Source organism: Electrophorus electricus, chromosome 20 (assembly GCF_013358815.1).
Source record: "Electrophorus electricus isolate fEleEle1 chromosome 20, fEleEle1.pri, whole genome shotgun sequence".
Taxonomy (NCBI): Eukaryota; Metazoa; Chordata; class Actinopteri; order Gymnotiformes; family Gymnotidae; genus Electrophorus; species Electrophorus electricus.
This window is the reverse complement of record NC_049554.1, coordinates 3,944,481-3,965,217: the sequence shown is the minus strand read 5'-3', so window position 1 is coordinate 3,965,217 and position 20,737 is coordinate 3,944,481. Positions and strand designations below refer to the sequence as shown.

At 45.6% G+C, this 20,737-nt stretch overlaps 1 protein-coding gene across 7 annotated transcripts in view; it reads right to left on the bottom strand.

Annotated features, from left to right (window-relative positions):
- itpr1b (inositol 1,4,5-trisphosphate receptor, type 1b) overlaps window positions 1-20,737 on the bottom strand; it is a 116,655-nt gene that overhangs the window by 63,309 nt on the left and 32,609 nt on the right. For 6 of the 7 annotated variants that reach the window (XM_035520174.1, XM_035520178.1, XM_035520175.1 and 3 more), the window contains 19 exons: window positions 20,316-20,457; window positions 19,944-20,097; window positions 19,156-19,346; window positions 18,713-18,899; window positions 18,559-18,610; window positions 18,244-18,409; window positions 17,965-18,135; window positions 17,340-17,411; window positions 16,543-16,680; window positions 16,202-16,327; window positions 15,578-15,778; window positions 15,009-15,262; window positions 14,027-14,150; window positions 12,807-12,935; window positions 10,227-10,347; window positions 9,926-10,110; window positions 6,402-6,550; window positions 5,377-5,488; window positions 3,723-3,758 (listed from right to left, as the gene is read on the bottom strand). In XM_035520174.1, coding sequence (XP_035376067.1) covers window positions 3,723-3,758; window positions 5,377-5,488; window positions 6,402-6,550; window positions 9,926-10,110; window positions 10,227-10,347; window positions 12,807-12,935; window positions 14,027-14,150; window positions 15,009-15,262; window positions 15,578-15,778; window positions 16,202-16,327; window positions 16,543-16,680; window positions 17,340-17,411; window positions 17,965-18,135; window positions 18,244-18,409; window positions 18,559-18,610; window positions 18,713-18,899; window positions 19,156-19,346; window positions 19,944-20,097; window positions 20,316-20,457 — 2,710 coding nt within the window. The remainder of the gene's footprint in view (window positions 1-3,722; window positions 3,759-5,376; window positions 5,489-6,401; window positions 6,551-9,925; window positions 10,111-10,226; window positions 10,348-12,806; window positions 12,936-14,026; window positions 14,151-15,008; window positions 15,263-15,577; window positions 15,779-16,201; window positions 16,328-16,542; window positions 16,681-17,339; window positions 17,412-17,964; window positions 18,136-18,243; window positions 18,410-18,558; window positions 18,611-18,712; window positions 18,900-19,155; window positions 19,347-19,943; window positions 20,098-20,315; window positions 20,458-20,737) is intronic. The other variant, XM_035520177.1, reaches the window with a different exon arrangement.

The following is a 20,737-nucleotide window of genomic DNA, read 5'->3' as shown; positions in this document are numbered from 1 at the left end:
GGTGGGGTCTTTCTACTTTCAACTGCTTTTGGTTCAAAGTATAAGGAAAAGTTGTGTCATCATATCAGATTAAGACTGGACACAACTAGAACTATAGATGTTTTTATTATATCTTATCAGGTAAAGCCCTTTACCCTAAGAGTTTACTGTAGTGCATTTAATGGGACTTGTCTACTACTGAAGAGTAGAACAATACCAATGAGTACAAACACGCAGTAAACTCTTATTACCACGAGTCACTCTGGCTGGTATTACAGATGAGGGAAAGTGAGGCAGGTTTGTGTATGTGAAGAGGTCACAACACCCAGTCATAACAGACACCTTGTACAAGAGTCTCAACCATGCCTGCAAACCAAACGAAGCTGTTGCTTCCCCGTCACCCTGTGATGGAGTTCCCCATGAGGTTCTGCACGCAGCAGTAGTTTACGCCCATAGCCAGTCTGTTTTAGTGTGCGCGCATTCGTGCATCCTAATGACACTGGAGATGATACTGCAGCAGGAACAGAAACTAGAAGGGTTAAAGGTGAGAGCAGAGGACTTCACAATGAACGAATGTCCCTTCAAACAACCTGCTTTACCGTAACATCCACCCCACACCCCCCACACCCCCGTGTGTGTGTCCGGAGTGTGTGTGTGTCCGTGTCTGTCTCTGCCAGCGTCTCTCCCTCTCTCAGTAAACCACCCCCGCCAGTCTTTTATTGGCAATTACTGCAGAAGGTCACACACCAGCAGAGAGACTGAATTCCAGGAAAAAAAAAAAAAAAAAAGGCAAGTGTCGGGTCTTATGTAAGCGCTGTCGGAGCACTGGCGGGCGCCCAAGAATCGTGCAGCACACAGGAAGGAAACTGGGACACAGCTACACATTCACACATACGCACACACGCACACACACACGTGAATACATCTCCCCCTACTGGGCAGCAGTGATACTGCAGTTGAGGATACGCAGAGGATTCCATCAGAACACACAGACCTTCAAGGAGAAGCAACGGAACGAGCAAAGAGGCTAAAACACACTCTGTCTGGGAGGTGGGGCAAGAGAGAGACGGAGAGAGAATGAGAAAGACAGAGAGAGAGAGAGAGAGAGAGAGTGTGGACAGAGTGAAAAACAGTAGTTTCACTGTGCTGAAAATGAGTAGTATATAACATTACAAGTCAGTCGTAACACGCACGCACATGTTAAATTCTGTATATTATGTAACATGCATGCTCACAGCTTTACTGCGGCACGTCAAGCATAGAGCCATTTTATCCCAATCCATGTTACATCACACGCTTACAGTGGCCAGCCAGCCCAGGTAGTGTGTGTGTGTGTGTGTGTGTTGACACAGTGATGGGCAGACAGGCTTGAACACACAACACTAGTGATGAAGGGATAAAGAAAAAGAGAATGAGAGAGAGAGAGAGATGAGCAATAATACTCTCATGACCTTTTAGCAAAGCCTGTGAGAATTTTAGACACTGGTCAGAAACGAAGTAGGTCTGTTTCCTAATTTATGGCATCATCCTCATTTGTTCTCTCTCTCTCTCACACACACACACACACACACACACACACACTTCCTCACTCTCACGCTTTTGCACTCTCTCTCTCTCTCAGGGTAGGCTAAACAACATTTTGAGACAGATAATAATCTTATATAATAATAATAATAATAATAATAATAATAATAATCTTAAATAATCTCAGTTTGGAACTGAAAAGTGGTGACTACAAGAGGCCTGACCAACACCATCAGCCAGAAATTCAGTGGCACTCTTCTGTTTTATGTATTAAACTAAATCTCATTAAACCCATTATAACCCCATTTATTTATTAAAAGTACACCAAAACTATACCATGATGGAACTGTGGGGTTATATCTGAATATGTGAAATGGCATATGTGCAATATTCAAATGCTCACAGAAACCCTGGTATTTACATTTACAGCATTTAGCTGACACTTTTATCCAAAGTGACCTACAATTATGAGTGAGTACAACTTGAGCAATTCAGGGTTAAGGGCCTTGCTCAGGGGCCCAACAGTGGCAACTTGGCAGTGGTGGGGCTTGAATTGCCAACCTTCCAATTACAAGTAAAGTACCTTAACCACTGTGCTACCCCTGCCCACTGCTACCACTGGTATCTATTCTAACAAGAATGCATCACTCTGAGCTCTGATACAAAAGACACAGGAGAACACGCCAGTTTGTGTTGTGTTGTGTTTCGTGTGTGTGTGTGTGTGTGTGTGTGTGTGTGTAAAGCGCAGCCAAGAAAAGGAACAGGGTCATGCCATGTCACTCTGAACTCTCGGACATTACATTAGTTGTGAAAAAGTTGTCTCCTTTTACCCTGAAAGGTGTCAACATACCCACCTCCAACTTCCCCTTGGTGCTGACAAAACCCAACATGCACAATCACAAACACGCATGTGCATGCGCTCACAGCCACTCACCCACACACGGTGGGAGGTGTGCGGAAGCGACGTCTGAAGGGACATTGTCCAAGTTAGTAGTTCTTAAACTAGGGGTATTACACTTGTGTAGCTATGAAAAGTGGAAGAGACTTCACAAACCGTCCAAGCTACGACCTTCATCTCAAATTTCCACCTGAAAGGATCATTACACTAAACAACTACAAACCTCAGAAGACAAAGACCTTACAAACACTGTTAAAAATACAGACGCTGTAATATACAACAAGACATCAGACTCACCCGGACACCCACACACAGACAGACAGACAGACAGACAGACAGACAGACAGACAGAGAGAGAGAGAGAGAGAGAGAGAGAGAGAGAGAGAAATAGCAGGACAAGTAAAACTAGTCAAGAAATCATTGAAAGCTTAAAAAAAAGTAATAAACAAAGCCAAAACAAAAACCCACTAATCTGTTCTTCACCTCCTCAGATATAATGACCACTATAACTGTGCTGTGTGTACCGAGACATATCCCAGTATGAGAAGACAAACGTATAACTGATTTTCTGAAGGAGCCAAGTTTAGAAACATTAATGATCCTGGATTACGTAACAGAACTAAATAAATAACAAACAGTTAGAATGGTTTACATTCTAACTGAGTTTTGGCATTACACAGAGGTCAGCCAGGCTATTCACAAACACACTGTGCCATTAGCAAGCTTAACCACACCCACACACACACAGTGCAAATAATATTTTATACATATATAAATCAGAGGGACAGAGCAGATTTCTATACAGATGAAAAATTGTAACTATCAGAATTGATGGGGTTTTGTTTTACGGCTGGTTAGAGTTATAAATATAGATCTACACCCCCCCCCCCCTTAAAAAAAGTGCAGCTAATATGTGGTGTTATCTGTGCTAACTAACCACAGAGAGCTCTTACACACACACACAGATAATAAACAAGCAATCAAGTGGGTTATTTTACTTGTGTGTACATGTGCGTAAACACGCGCGCACATACCCGCATGTGAAGTGCAGTGGCTGAATCTGTTCACTTAAGCACGTACAAACACGCAGAAACTATCCGAACCCCCACCCTGCCCCCGCCCACAAACACACACCGCCGACAGAACAAGGGGAGAACAAGTTTGTGGTGGGAACCAAAGAGAATAATAATAATAAAATCTTCAAACAAAAGCACAACACACAGCACAGAGGCTTGGGGTCGAGCAGCTACGGCGTGCAGGCGAGAAGCACAAGGCAATTGGGTAAGGGGTGGAGGAGGGGGGGAAAAACAGAAAGTTCAACCTCAGCCACATCCAGCTCATCATCAAAGGTGATTAGCTGCAAGAGAAGAACACAGGCCCGGGGTTAGTGGGGGGAGAGCCCAGACGCACTGGGGGAAAGAAACCACAAATCCACAAAAAGGGGGCAAAAAGAACATCAGGAGGGGAAATCAGTAGTTTTTACAAAAGCGCTAGGCAAATTTAAGCCATGGATCAGGAGCAGGGGAGTATACCCAGAAGCAAGCTCAGGATAGCCTGGACATTAGCGCCCAAGCTTAACACTGATCACAAAACCATACACCTAGTACTGATTCTCTAACGACTGCCTGAAAAAGGCAACAAAAAAAAAATCATTTCTGAATAAAAATGAATGTAAAAATAGCAATAAAACAAAACCAATAAAATAACAATAAAATTGTTATTAAAAACAAAAAGAAACCAATTAGCTGTTCATTTTAAGGTCCCTGCCTTATATTCTCTTTTGCATATTTACATTTATGGCATTTAGCTGACAATTTTATCCAAAGCAACTTACAATTATGAGTGAGTACAACTTGAGCAGTTGAGGGTTAAGGGCCTTGCTCAGGGGCCCAACAGTAGTAACTTGGCAGTGGTGGGGCTTGAACCAGCAATCTTCTGATTACAAGTTAAGTACCTTAATAAGGCAAAAGTAATTAATTTTTGGAGTAGTTGATAAAAAACTCTAATACTAAAATCATCTATATATATGAAATACTACAATAGGCCACAGAAAGAACTTCAAATAAGAAGTGTTTTGTCTATACAGTTTGATTTTAAGTTTATACTAAATTCATCAAGAGGGTTCACACGTGTGTGATTTGTTGGAATGGTTCAGCTATGACATCCAACATAATTTAAAATCAGGTAACACTGCAAATTATCTGAAGTTATCTGATGTTGACGTTATCGATATCGTGTGGCATGGTGACTTAACGTGCCCTGGAGCACCACCTACGCCCGCTTCAAGGTGCTGCCGCAATGCCGCTCTGCCTGACGTAAAGCCCTGCTTCGTGGTATACTGCCCCCTGCAGGCATCCGAAACTCGCACGCGCCGCATGCTCAGTCGTTCTCCACTGCCCGCCGGATTGAGCTGGCGAGAAGCTGAATCGGGCGTGTGGGAGAAGAGGGGGAACACTACGCCGCGCGGAGCTTGGAGACACCGGACCGGAGCCATGGCGGAGTCTTGAGTAAGATTAGTGCAAGGAGGTTGGATCAGCCAAAGGAGGTGGATTATTAGTGAGTGGGACATAGTGGCGCGGCTCACCCGGTGTTAATAGCTTTAAGAACATGCTAGAACTTTCTGATCCTGAGGAGAATAAAATGGTGGTAGAGTTGTTTTTGTGTAATGTGGTAGGGAATGTTAACCCACAAACCCACATCAAAGGATGTCAGAGCATCAGAAAGGCTGTTGAAAGGATAGAGATCAGGTGTGTGTGTGTGTGTGTGTGTGTGTGTGTGCGTGTGCGCGCACGTGTGCGTGTGTGAGATAAGTAAAATAGAGAATGAAATATGGTACTTGACTGGTAATCTTTTCATGCTTACATAACTGAAGGCAGTCAGAGTGACTGACTGGTGCAGAAGTGTTTAAATACAGAAGAAGGTCTGCACTGTCTTGTGCGTGTGTGTGCATGCATGTGCATGTGTGTTTGCTGTACCTTTTCTCCGTAACCCCGGTCCTTTGTCATCATTTCTCGGAGAGTCTGCAGAACCTTAATACACAAACGCTCCTCATTCTCCTCCAGCAGCTGCTTAGTGTGTTTAATCAACCTGGGAGAGAGAGACAGACAGACAGAGAGAGAGAGATACAGACAGGCATACGGGGACAGAGACAGACAGACATACAGGGACAAAGACAGACAGACAGAGATACAGACAACCAGGCATACAGGGACAGAGAGAGATACAGACATACAGAGAGTGGCAGATGGAGAAACAGATGGACAAAGATGGATGGACAGACATAGAGAGAGAGAGAGAGAGAGAGAGAGAGAGAGAGAGAGAGCGCCACAAAGAAATGAACTACAATAAAATAAACCAGGTCCATATGACCTAAACTGAACTGGACGAGTGAACCTGAGGGAACTGAAATGAACCTGACTGGCCCCATTTCCTCAAAGTGTTCATCACACTACCGCCACTTTGGCCTCTGGTGATCACGCCTTCACACAGAGGTGAACGAGGACATGTGACGGGCTGCTTCTGCAGCCAAGGTCGGGTTTTGGGTGTTCCTTCTCAAACAACACACTCCAAACTGGGCAATATCCAGTGGGGTTGACTGGAGCAGCTCTGAACCAACCGCGCCGGCCTGAACAGACACTGACGTGCACACGCGTGTGCTGTACTTTTACAATGAGCTTATCCCACAGAAGACATCTGTTCAGTTGTGCTTCGCTTTTAATGTCAAAAAAGCATGCACACACACACCCAACGCACTGAGGACAAGCAGTGACGTGTAAATACTAAACACTCATCTAGAAAATCCTCCATTAGTCATTTTATAACGGGGGTTTAAAGATGCAGGCATCGGATTATACAAAAACTTGTTCTTTATGCAAATCAATTCTATATGGCTATAGAGTGTAACTAACTACTCTTACCACAGTAACTACTGTCTAGAGATCTGACGAGAATCAGACGGGGGAGCTTGGGGTTGTGGCTTTCATGGGAATTGTAGTCTTACTTAGAGATGAAGCCTCCGCTCTCGCATTTGCGGCGAGCATCTGTGTTCTCCGGGAACAGCAGCTCTGGTCGGTGCAGCACGTCCACGAGCACAGAGAGCTCTGCCTGCACCAGCGGCCGCAAGCGGTCCTCCAGAGCAGAGACGATGTCCTGACACACACACGCACGCACGCACACCATAAAACTTATTCAACTTATTGATTCTTCTCAAAAGTTTAAAAAAAAACCATGGTCCCAGTTGTGTGTTCATCCTCTACTGGGACATTACTGGAAAGTGTGTTTATTGTTTTGCTATTATTATTTATTATTGTTACTATATAGCTATCAGGTTGCCAAGACAACTGCCTCTAATATTGAGACACTCCTGAAGGCCCCAATTAGGAAAGCTGTTAACACTGATCTGAGGTAAGATTTTCTCCTAATATGGTAACGATCAGATTTAGAGCTGATCCCAGGTCAGTGCAAAACAGCCAAAGCAGATATAAAGACAGAGATAAAGCTGAGGCGTTGGACACAAACAGAGTGAAGGGGGAAATGAGCAGGTTGTGCATGTGGTTTACCACAGCTACATCCACCACACACACACACCCCCACCCACCCCACAGCTACATCCACTACATCAGCATGTTAATATCTCCCCACACACGCACACCTACATCCACATGTTCATATCTTCACACACACACACACACGCCCAAAGCTGGCCTGTTCACTCTCCAGGTCATGTGAGGTAAATGTTCATCACCACACACACACACACACACACACACACACACACCTATATACACAAAATAATTCCAGGACAATATTTCCCTTTCCTCAAAATCTTAACCGTGTAACAAACCTGTAATTATCTACTCACTTCTATGCCTTTTTAGAGCCTTCACAAGAAGACATGCAGAATGCGTCTGAAATGCATGAAATAGCCCCAACATCTTTGATTTTAATTTTAATTTTTAATTTCCGATGACTCTCAAACTCACATCCTCTCTTACTGCAAAATCAACTCACGTTCAATGATAAAAACAGAACAAAAGTCTAAATTAACCCCAGGCTTGTGGGTAGTGAGTTCTGATGGAAGCCGGCCCCTGTGTACGCTGCTCTAAAACAGAGTTTTAGGTCTCACAACATAATAGATCCTCATGAACATGGAGAACAAAGTCAATTCTTGAATTTCTGACTTTTGTTCAAAAAAAGGGGAAAAAAAAACCCTCTAAACTACAAACACTGCTTCCTGGCAATAGGACGGATTTGCAACGGTCAGCAGTTTCCAAGTAACCATGTGAAAATAAGCCAGATCAGACGACTCACGACCCTGGACAAACGTGTCTGGGAGCTCAGAGTTCGGATGAAGCAGCTCAATGCCTTATTTCCCAGAAGCATCAGCGTGTACAAAGATCCTCTTAAATGAGAGAGAGGGGGAATTAGACGAGCGATGCTTGCTCTACCACTCAGCAGTGATCTTTGTTACACGGTGCTTTTGAGAAACCAGGCTGCTTTCCGAGCGGGCACCTGCCCTTGGCTTGGGGTCCGGGGGGGGGCGGGGGGGGGGGGGGGGGGGGGGGGGGGGGGGGGGGTGTACTAGTGTCATTATTTAACTGCAAGCCTAGTGAAAGTACTATTTAAGGTATATTATTTCAAGTCCTTGCAACCATTGGGACCTTCACCAAACACATCAGAGGATACGTTGATGGTTTTCCCAACTTAGGACTTAAAAACGGTTCCTTCCCACCATACAATCTAACACGGCTGTGCGTGCAAGTCCACTGGGTCTTCAACTGGGCGTAAAACACCGGCTAGAGCTCCTGGGTTCATGTTTATTAAGAACACCACTAAAACCATTTAATATTACATCGAGGGGCACTGTAATGATTCCTCCATAAAACTCTATTACTAAAAAAAACATCGATGCAAAAGACTCGCTGCAACCCCACCAGCGCGCTCGCTAGCAACAAAGACGCGCGGGAGTGCCCCAAACAACGCAAGGAGCAGCCAGAGGGTGACTTTTGGAAAAAGTATTTTTGTGTGTCTTATTGAATATTTAGGAAGCGACGGAACGGATGGGAAGCTCACAGGGTCTTCACAGCAGTAAGATGGAGTGTGCTCTAGAGGAGACGACATTTGAATATGTTGACTTAGTCCTGCCGCTGTCATTTTACCGAAAGCTACCTCGCGTTAGCAGAGTAGCTAGTTCACTAACTAAGTGAGATTGTTGAATTGTACTGAAGTGATTTCTATTCACATTTATTGAAAGAGAACCTAACGTTTTGTTTTTTTAATCCATGTAGTAGGCATTACAGTACATGGAATGGAGTAAGTTACATTACATACAGCTGTATTTTTCGCAAATTAATGATTGAACAAATATAGTATTAGGGAATCACAATTGTTCTGGGGAAGTAACACGCTGCTCTATGTTCTGAAAATTCTATAAGCTGTTTTTCAAAAACCGTATGTTGAAATCCACCGAGTACAATGTAAAGGTTGGGGAAAGTCGTACCTGGAAAACTACTTTTTAAAAATGTTCTTCTTAAAACCCAGAATATAATGGCACTTTAAATGTTCCAAACTGGGTTTACTTTTAGCAGACACTACTGTATGCAATTTGAGTAATAAAAAGATTGAAGTAAAAGTAGGAAGACTTTTTTTTTTAAAGAAACTAATCAGTTGTTAATTTTAAGAGACCATATGTTCTCTTGTATAGTCTTAGATTTCTTCTTTGTACATTTACTATTGCTCTTTAATAAGCAAGAGTATTTATTGTCTGATTACTCAACCGGATGGAGGAATAGTCAGATTACTTGATTACCAAACACATTCTAGCATATAGACAAGATGCACAGAATAAGATGGTAAAAGCTTCCTATTTTTAAAAAGAATTTTCTCTGAGTTACGGGAGGTTTAAAAGATCCCGTGTTTAAGCCAAGTTGCTATTAGAACAGAAACTAAACCTATAAGCAAGGACGTGCTACGTTCTAATAAGACATGAGTTAAGAAACCGCAAATCCAACAGCTTATATTAAACTGCAGCAATTGATTGTAAGCAGAAAATGACAAATCTATTCTCTGATGTCTGGTGCTGCAAACTGAAAACCACAGGAATGTGGCGTGCACCCCCCCCCCGCCTCCCCCTCCCCCTCGTTTTGTAATCCACACTTCTTAACTGACGGCCTTTTTATGGTAGACACAGAAGTATGGTTAAAGGGTTTGTCTGCTTGCTGCTTTGCTTTGCTTGAACAGACGCACTTGCGATGCCAGTTATTATTTCACCACCAAGGGCTCATTACACACTTAAAATGTACATGATGTGAGGATGACTTTAGGGTTACACCAATTAAAGCTAAGTATATAATTACATTTATAACCAAAATGGAGAAGCTTCTAAATTGAACTAAAACATTTAAATATTGATGAGATACTATGTAACGATTAAATAAATGTAACTTTTTTTTCCAACCATGGTAAAAGGAAAACCTAGCATGTTCCCCACCTTCGGGGTCTCCCTAGTGAGGTGACCATGCTCACCTGAAGCTTCTCGATGATGTTCCGGTAGTCTTTGGACCCAGTGAGGGTAGAGTCACGGCGAGAGGCGTTGCGAGCGGACATCCTCCAGTTCAGGAGGGTCTTCTGGACCACGCTGTTGGACTTGACGAAGAGATTGTTCACCTGGCTGTCCAGGTCCACAGGGATGGCGATCGCCCGGCTCTTGGCTGCGTGCAACATAAAGCTCCTTCAGGCTCTGCAGCAGTCAACAGTTAACGGCGGCACGTGGAACCGCGTCGGGGTGGGTGGTGGCATGGGCCAGGGACCGGGACGGCATCCTTACCCACGTCAGAGAGGACTTTGATGCAGCTCTCCACCAGACGCCTTCGGGCTGGCAGGAGCCAGCCGCAGTGGTAGACACGGAATACTCCCTGCAGTAGCTGCACGAAGACCGGCTGGCGGGTCTGTGGCGCAGACGAGAGACCGGGAAAAGACGGGAGGAGGGGCAGGAGAAAAAGGAGAAAAAAGAATTGGAAAAACAGGAACAGGAAAAAATCAGCAAAATAGCAAAAAAAATAACCACCACACACACACACACACACACACACACACACACACACACACACACACACACACTACAAATATGCAACTGCTGAACATTTTCTAATATGATTTTTTAAAAATCTAATTTAAATGTTTTAAATAAATAAACAGCTATTAAAATACTTAACAGATACAGAGAAAAAAATGCAAAGGTTTGTTTTGAAACAAAATAAGCAGTTCCATGCACATATCATTTAAGTGAATTATATCGTGTTTAACATGTTATTGGATAAAAATACAAAATAAAAGTCCAAAAATGACAAAATTAAAAACGACACTGGTTGAATGTTTTTTAACATGAAACTATTAGGAGAGAATGCTTAAGACCAGGTCTAGTAGGCCTGAGTGGTTGTGCAATGAGAAAAGAACAGGACAGAAACCCTAAATGTTGGTTTACCCTTTAACCTGTCATGAGCTGTAAGAACCTCAGCTCCTCTGAACGCGCTGACTAGAAAGAAAGAGAGAGAAAAAAAAAAAAATCTGTCTAGCCTGAGGTGTTCGCCACAGCAGCTAGGGCAACAAGCGTGCAGTGGCTACACAGAAAACCTCTTTTAGCCCGGAGGCCTGTTTCAATAGTCATTTCTTGGAATGATCTGGAAGGTTGGATCAGATGCCCTGGTTTTGGGGGGCGGGGCGGGAGGGGGGTCAGACTGTTATTTACGTGCTACTTCATCAGTTTATTTGTTTCTGGGTTTTTTTTCATCATTTATTTCCACATCACAGAAACAGCACAAACACAGGGCCTTTGTCTGCTCAGGATCACTGACTAGTCTACACAGTGAATATTATATATATTCTGGTAAAATCTCTATGGTGGGTTTTTTTTTTGGGGGGGGGGGGAAAGGGGTGATAGGTTAAATCATACAAAAAAAAAAATTATGGGAGTTTACATTTGCATTTACAGCCACAAAAATGCAGTGTTGGAAGACCTGAACTGAGCAGAAATTCCATTTCTCCAGTACATTTGAACGCAAAATCAAACTCGCCTCAGTCGAACCTGCTCCACTGGCTGCTACTGTTTATACACAGCACCATGGAAGCTGTTCCTCGTATAATGTAATTCAGCTCACAGTGAAATCACACAAACTGAAGCAAACGAGTCTGTTGCATGGATAATTGAATCTGATGTTCCCGCTTACAAGGAATGCAGGGTTACACAAAAAAAAAAAAAAAAAAGCAGTTCACTTCAGCCAAAGGCCCCCAGAACCAGGACCAAATCAGAACCAGGCGGAAATGAAACTGGGCGCCTGCCCCCCCACGCTGAGAACTGCAGCCGCCTGCACGGGCGGATTACGCACGATCACGACCCAAACTGGGGGAGTATGCAGCAGCCAATGCAGCATCGGCACCGCAAGGAGGGTTTAAAAAAGTCCCGGGAAACGTCACTGTGTGGGCGAGTGCACGGTCTATATCCAACAGGCCTGAGGTGGGTGAGGTGTGGGCTATCCCAAAGGAGAAGTGACAAAATTCTTCAAAGATTATTGGATATGTTTGCTCATTTCAGCATGCATGCACACACGCACGGACACACAGAAAGAGAGAAAGAGGGGAAAAAAACCCTCCAAAACCATCTGGCAGCCAGGCGAGGCCCAACCACACTAGTGATGTTGCGAAACAGAGATATATGGGAAGTCTGGATGTGCAGAGTGGCTCACACAGCAGCCCCCGTGTGTGTGTGTGCGCGCACACAGTGTGGGTTCTTGGAAAGCTCTGACTCAATCCAAGCAGTCAGTCTTTTTCTAAAGAAATCTCCATGCTTGCGCGTGTAGGTGTGCGTGCGTGCGTGGAGTAGTAAAAGAGAGAGAGAGAGAGAGAGAAAGAAAGAAAGAAAGGAAATCCAGTAGTGAGTATGATGTCTGCAAGTGTGTATGTGCTAGATTTTATGGGTCTGCGAGAGCACAAGGAGGTGGGGGGGGGGGGGGCAGATTACTGGTACTTACATACATATGACGTGCCACCTATGTGAAGGGGGGGATGATGAAAATAGATTCGTTTCCTGTATGAAACCAAGTGCCATGAATACAGACAGTAAATACAAAAGTACACAAATTTGGGCACAAATCCGTGGAAAAAACAAACCAAACAGACAGAAACATTAGCGAGTGAATGAAGAAACAAAATAGTGAGTTCAGAGATCTTGACTGCAACTAAAGGAAAAATTCAAACACCTGGGAACCTCAGGACTGCAAATCCATCACGACCCTTGCATGCCAGTTTGTGAACACTTTGGTGAGCCCTAAAATCACCACAGCCCTGCGTCGCTGAGCTCCGCCAGCACGACATGGCTCTTTGCGTCAGAGCCGATAAACGGGCTAATCACCTGTAAACTGGTGCTTTGGTCGGAGAACGGGGAGCTGAAGAAGGTGGTGACGATGCTCATGACCGTATCGGTGACATAGCGCTCCAGCGTGGAGTCCGCATGCTTGCGGTCACTTGTGTTGTTGCAGACTCGTGAGCGGTAAAACAGAAAAGATTTTTGTAACCTCAACAGCATGGAGCAGGGGGTTGGGTAGGAGGGGATATGTGTGGGCTCCCTGCTGAGTAAAGTCACAACAGGTCACGAGTCACCCTTCCTTTGACAGCAGTGGAGGCTAAGCCCTAAAACGGCCACAGCACGACGTGCGTAAGGGAGAGCGGCACCCTCGCACAAACAGCGGGACGCCTCACCCTCGCACAAACAGCGGGACGCCTCACCCTCGCACAAACAGCGAGACGCCTCACCCTCGCACAAACAGCGGGACGCCTCACCCTCGCACAAACAGCGGGACGCCTCACCCTCGCACAAACAGCGGGACGCCTCACCCTCGCACAAACAGCGAGACGCCTCACCCTCGCACAAACAGCGAGACGCCCTCACCCTCGCACAAACAGCGAGACGCCTACCCTCGCACAAAACAGCGAGACGCCTCACCCTCGCACAAACAGCGAGACGCCTCACCCTCGCACAAACAGCGAGACGCCTCACCCTCGCACAAACAGCGGGACGCCTCACCCTCGCACAAAACAGCGGGACGGCCTCACCCTCGCACAACCAAGCGAGACGCCTCACCCTCGCACAAACAGCGAGAACCCTTACAATCACAAAACACACTGGAGGTGTTTGTAGCCAAACCCACACATTTTAAATGATCTCATTACACTGATTCACCAGTTGATAACTTCGAAGCTTACTAAGGTGACGGACCACTTTGCGCAACCAACCAAATTGAAGTGACCGACCCCACTTTGGGGAAAAGCTGACATTAATGGTTCGTGTCTGGGGAAACGCGACCATGGAGGGGGCTGTGGTTACCCATTTACAAGCACAATGTGTGTGGTTCTGTTTTAAAGACTTATAACCCTGTAGGTGTTGACATCAGTGGCAGTTTCTGTTTTCAGATTCCCTCACTTGAACTTTTACTAACCTTTTTACACTTTGTACTTTCGGGAGGGAGGCTTTTTTTTGGGAGTTGGGGGCATATGTCTGCAACGATGGATCGCAGATGCTAAGTTCATTTACACAGGCCCAACAGCAAAGCAGCCATTTTGAGACGTCATTACCCTGCATATGTCAACCAGGAAGTTCTCAAACAGCTTCCACATGTGGTTGCTGGTGTAGATCTCCTTCATCTCCACCTCAGTATCCACGTAGCAGTGGTTCAAGAAGTCGATGTAGCAATCTTCACCTGCACAGGGATTAGGAAAAAAAGGAGGCAAAAATATTTATTCCGCTGAGACATTTGGTCTCAAATATATCAGTGAAACTTTATTAATGACAAAACAATTAGTAACTGTTGGCGGTCTCACTGGATTCCTGATCAAATCACTTAGAAACAGCAGAGCACATGGTGCATCTTTGGACTTTTCACAGTAAAAGTAGACATACACTATAATGTATAATTAACTCAACACACCACTGTTAGTTGTAATACAGAACATTCCTGTTCCATCCTCCAGTTGTGGATGTGGTCTAAATAGTCAAACACTCACCATCCTGGAAGTCAAAGTGACCACATCTTCTCCCAAATGTTAATGATTGCCAATCCCCATGCAGCTGTTGCGCCGTTACAGCAGCCTCTGAGGCTGAGGGTCAGCACATGCTTCTCATGTGACACACACAAGCAGCCGCCCGCACTCTGCCTAGGGTGACTAAACACCGCTGAACTGCCAAACCCTGTTTACATCAGCTAACAGATGCCCGCAGCTGGCCAGCATTGCTCCAAAGCAGCAGGGAGAGAGACACTAACCCAGAAAAAGCAGGACTAAAATGCAGACGACTAGAAAGACATCTGGCTGAAATCAGGTTCAGGTGAGACAGACCCTACAGAGACGCACCACTGCGCAGTCATGCGCTCTCCCTGTCGAAACACAAGATTTCAGCCTATCGCTTAATTGAGAAGCCTCAAGCCCATGCTGGGTTCAACCAGGTAAGGTCACTAAAGTGTCTGCTGTTGGGCTACGCCACAAATGCATCTTCACCGCCCCCCGGTCCACTTGCTGGTATAAACCGGGATCATCTCGGATAAAGGGACCGCACGCTGACCCTCTGGGATGCAAGTCCTCATGCGTGACCACGCGCACGATGTCGTCTAGAGGCAGCAGCGAGTTGCACTTGATCTCAGTGTAGACGTTCTTTCCCTCCGTGCATGCAGCCAGCAGCTCGACCAGGTGGATGTGGTACACGAGAGGGCCGTTCTCGTCCATCCGGTCGCGCTCCGAGCGCATCATCAGCACCAGAGTCTGGAAGGACGCCCGGTCGTTGTAGAACACCAGCACATCCTCGCCGGCGTTCACCAGCTACAGGGGGTGGGTCGGAGGGCGAGGGGGCCCAGAAACAGTGGCGTGAAGAGGAAAGGCAGCGGTGGAACAAAGATGACCGGGGGAGAGAGCCAATGAGGAGTAGGAGAGAAGATGGGTGAGCGGGGAAGAAAGAATTAGTATACAGGACATTGGGGAGAGAGAAAAGGAGAAGAGGGCAAGCAGGAGAGGGAGAACAGAAACTCAACCACAAGCACTGAAACCAGCAACAACAACAAAAAAATTGCACAATGCGGGGCGTCTGAGGTGACGGGTGCTGATGCAGTTCAAGCGGACAGGCCGGCAAGGCCCCACCTCGGCCATCACCACGTCCTGGCACTTCTTGAGGAACTTGCTCTCGGCCTTGACGATGGTCTGCAGGAAACGGAGGTACTGCACGTGGCGGCCGTGCGTCTCGATGCAGTGCACGAAGTGCTGCACCACACGCTCGTTGATCTCGCTGCACAGCTGGAAGTTGTTCATGAAGATGTGCTGCATGGTGAGTGCCTCCAGGATCTACAGACCGGGAGAACGGAGGGTCACCGCCAGAAACGGCAGAGGAGCCACTGAACAGAAACCACGCAATGTTTTTGGACGCTAGGTTTTCTAGGGAAATGCAGCATCGCGGTTAGGTAGCGCGATGGTGTATTGAGAACGAACTACCAGAATCATCTTAAAAGAGGCGTGGATGACGATTCCTAATAAATGGTCCATATTGTACTGAATCAACCACAAGCCCACAGTTCTTCAAGACCAGAGGTGTTGACCCGAGAGGTGCCAGTGTCATGAAAAGCCAGCTTACAAAAAAAACCTACTGAAACCACAATGTCATGAAAACTATTCCACCAGTTTGAAGGTTATGGAAAGACCTTGTTTGGACCTTGGGCTGCACAGTGCTAGGAGTTTCCCAGGAAAGCCAGGCGCATTACCCACACTCACCCCAGGGTTTAGGAAGAGGTTGATGTGTTTGTGGAGCAGGACCTGGTTCTGCTGGTTCCCAGCACAGAAGTTCTGGAGGAACTCGTGAGCCAGCTTCATAATCTCCTGCATTCTGACATCCTCGCCCTGCCAAAGTGCACACACAACTCACGCTGCCTTTATCCACACACTGGGTTGTTTTTCTTTCCCTTCTCCTCATTCTACTTAGAGAACATATGAACACATCTCAAAGGGGACTGAGCTTAAGCTGCCAGCACATCCTGCTCGGAGGAGAATCTCTCACAGGGCAGCTTCCCAGGTCTCTCTGACGGGAGGCCAAATGAGATTTCGGGACGTCTCACCTTCTCGTAGGGGATCTGTAGTAGCTCCAGCACCACCGCATGAGCTCCCATGTTTCTCAGCAACCTTTGCTGCTGTTTCTTACTTTTTTTCCCCGACACCCCCTCCTGCACACACAACTTGCTCAACCTCAGCAAGATCTACAGGAAGAGAGAGAGAGAGAGAGAGAGAGAGAGAGAGAGAGAGAGAGAGACGCTTATTTTTTGTGCCCCCTCAGCTGCCATAGCGACATTGGTAACCTCAGCTCAATCGGCAAGCAAGACAGAATGAGTGATCTAGAAAGAAAGAGTGTGACGGCAAAAGAAACTATGATTCAAAGGGAAACCGAGTGAGAATGAAAAACAGCATAACTATGCAAATGCATGGAAAGATATGAGAGAAATTTTGCACAGATTTAAATGTAGTAGTTGCAGTAGTACAGGACACAGGGTTTTTCCTTGCCGACATATCTGTTAAAAAGCATTTAAGTAAATTGATTTCAGTTCAATTGAACTGGATTTAATTGGACAGCTCCATGTCCGCTAAACATGCTCTGTTGTTTTTTTTTTGTGTGTGTGTGTGTGTGTGTGTGTGTGTGTGTGTGTGTGTGTTTGATAAGCCAGGGTCCTTTGCCCACCCTGACGTTTGTTCTAACGTTTGTTCTGTGCTACAAGACCGACCATTCTGATACGAGGAGCCAAATATTCGCTTTAATTGGTGTTTGTGGTGCTTGAACGGTAAAAGGAACTTCACAAAACAGCCCTGCCTCACAAGTGTGTGTGTGTGTGTGTGTGTGTGTTGGAAATGAAGCTCACTTTACCTCCTTGACAACCCTGTAATTATAGCTGCTAGTGCTCTCCGGTTTCTTCTTGTCCACGCCGCTCGAGTCGCCCTGTGTGATGTGGGAGGAGAAATTAGCCCAATCGGTCCCCCTCCAGACACAGTAACTAGTAAAGAGTAACCCAAACAGAGCTCGCTGGGGCAAGAAGCACTGAACAAACGCCTTCTTAAAGCGGCCAAAATTTGGTTCCAGTTTTTCGTTGTGGATCATCAGCATTAAGGATGCCACACTGGTACTGGACTGTTAACAACAGTGACACTCCACTAGCTCACCTGGGAGAGCAGGTAGCGCAAGGTACCAGTAACATCAGGGTCACGGGCTCGATTCTCAGGCACCACAAATACTACTGAATATATCGCAGTATGGAAAAGAGTGTCTGCCCAAGTGTGTGTATATTTGACTTCCCAGAGGTTGCAGCATGGTCACTACTCATCTATAACAACATGTACATTTGCAATCCAACTTTTACACAGCTGGGCCTTTTTTACACAGATAAAACAGATAAAATAACACCATTAAGGTGTAACCATGTTCTAATAATCCTGACTAGGAGACCATGGGTGTAATAAGACGACGGGATTTAGTCCAAGAGCGCATCCGGAACCTTCTTTTTATGGTCCGAATCGATGGGTCCATCAGCGCCATCCAGGGCATCATCACCCTGCCGCTTGTAGACCCAGAGTTCGGACTTCTCCACGATGGAGCGCAGCTGGTCCAAGTCAGACTTAATCTGCTTGTAGTTGTCCACGTCCTGACTCGTCACCAGGAGCTGGACCTGGGGACAGAGAAAGCGTGATCGGCTCCCCGATCAACTTAAGCCTTGACTTAGCTCTCAAGACTCAAGCTACACGGTTTAAAAAAGTGTGAGTGTGTAAGTGAATACCTGCTTGAAAGCCATGAGCACCTCCTGTCTTTGGCTGAAGTGTCTAAAGAGCAGGTGGAGAGCCCCGGACACCAGGGGCGGGTAGTCATGCATGGTGAGGTGTAGCAGAACCCTCAGGAACGTTCTACCACCGTGGTCATCCAAGTCCAACGGCGAGTTCTCCTCGCTAAGGGAATAACAAGATACAGCCTAAGTACAAAGCGACACATGCATTACACACTGGATTGGTTTCGGAAGTTGGACCTCATGTTAGATGGGACAAATGTGTATGCATGACTGAAGTCTGAAGTTTATGGATTTTGAGCAAATTCCTACCTTGCACCAAAAATACCCTCAGCCTGTTCTTCGATGTTCTCAAAATTTAGCACTGTGAAAGAACAAACAACTAAATAAACAAACAAGAAAATAAAAAGTAGCAAAAAACGTGAAATGAACAAACGCCTCTTCAGCACATGTTTGAAGCACCAACCCGGTATGCTGTTTGGTCCGTCCCCGTTAGCAGTCGCGGGAGTGGAAGCATTAGTGGTGGCACTGGCATTAGCGGTAGGAGTAGCATTCGGCAGAACGTCAGTCTGAGTGTTGCTCTCATCAAACTCCCTTTTAAAGATGCACAGCAAGCAGGAGATCCTGTAGTCCAGCCGCTCATTCAGGATAAACTACAGGAGGAAAGTATAACAATCACAACGGCGGCTCATTTTAAATTTCAGCTGCCACCAGTACAAAGTGTTTGCCAAGTAAGAAAAGTAACGCTTTGTTTTTGTGCCCTACGAACCTTTTTTATAGTTCTGGGACCAAGAACACTAAATTTAACTTCTAAAATTGCCTCTAAGTTCAAGGCAAAACACAGGAACATGACAGTCCCCACAATTTCATCCCCATTTTTGCATGTGTTGGACCCAGAATCCTCATTACCTGCAAAATCTCAATGATCTTCAGCTTGGTGTCCATCACCAGGATGTCCTCCTTTTCTGGCTCCGTCTGGGTCTTGCCCACTTCGCCATCTGGTGGCGCTGTAGGTGTGGTGGGCAGAAAGCCACCCCCCCTCAGCACCACCTGGGTCATCAGCTCCCCGACACCATGAATGGACCTCATAACATTACTACCTGTGAGGAGGAGTAAGGGTTTGCTAGCCAGATAGCCGAAACAAAAACCCAACCAACAACAAACACTGGTGTGTTAGTTCATGTAATAATAGCAACGCTAAATCTCATTTCTAATTTGAACATAGGGGAAACTGGGTGTGATTGTAACACTTTTTGCTTCAGTATCTTTAACTCTCAGAATTTGAGAGCTAGAGTTCTCAAACTTTTAAACAAATGTGCCCATATTTGTGTATTACAAATGGCACCAAGTCAGACCTCTGCAAGAATTTCATCAACCTTGTGGTTGATGTCAAATCAATGGTGTTCCTTTGTTACAACCTAACCCACCACCAGGGTCGGTTGTAACGAAAGAACGAAACACAGAGGCCATACCACGCAATACGATTCTAAGCGGCTTATACAGCTAGTAAAATGCGGTGCTAATACATCTAAACGAGGTTACATGTCTCTCTAATCATCAGGTATTCAAAGTGGGCCATTTACATGCATGCTCCCAGAAGGCATTCATTGCTGATAACACAAGCAGCTGTGCTGGTGGAAACCATAGCATTTCAAAACTGAAACCAGGTTTCGCTGAGAATGCGAGCATTTCTTCACCTTTGTTCTCATCCCCTTTCTCCATTTTGTTGATGGGATATATGGTGCTGACATGCACACAGTCCAAAATGGCCAGCAGGATCTTGGTCAGCCGCAGCAGGTCACTGAAGCAGTAGAAGCCGAAATAAATGAGGTTCCGCGCCAAGTTCACAACCTGAAGGAGGCGCCACCGGACAGAGTTACAGATTCGCACAGTTAGTTACATTCTAAATCCACGTTTGCCTCTGTACGGCTGTAGCCGAGTTTGTATGTTCTTAAGTTGCTTGGGTCAGGTGTGTCGGGAGTCGGGACAAAGCAGAAAGGCGGTTCAGGGCTTGTCAGAAAACACTACCTGAGCTATGCTATACACACACACACACGGGATAAACTTGCCTCAAATGTGAGTTTGTTCTTCTCCTTGTCAGAGAAAGGGATGTTCTGACAGACAACATCTCTCAGGTAGTTCTCCACAAACTCCATGGTGAGAGCAAACCGCTCTTTAATTTCATCTCTGGTGGTGCCATCATTATCATAGCTATTAAAAAATAACAAAAAACAAAATCACAGTCAACCATAGAACACGAAAATAATTTAAAAAAAAAAAATACTAAAACTGATGGATACATCAAAGCATGATATAGGTGGCATTTTTTCAGTGAATGGTGAAGCCTTTTTAAGAAAATTCATTTGATGTCTTTTTGACAGCCAAGACAGTTTCTGAAGTTTACCAAAATGCTTTCATTGCCAAAAAATGGACTAACGCTGACCACAATCATTTGCACAGCCGTTAGATTCGCATGTTTAAGTCACAACAA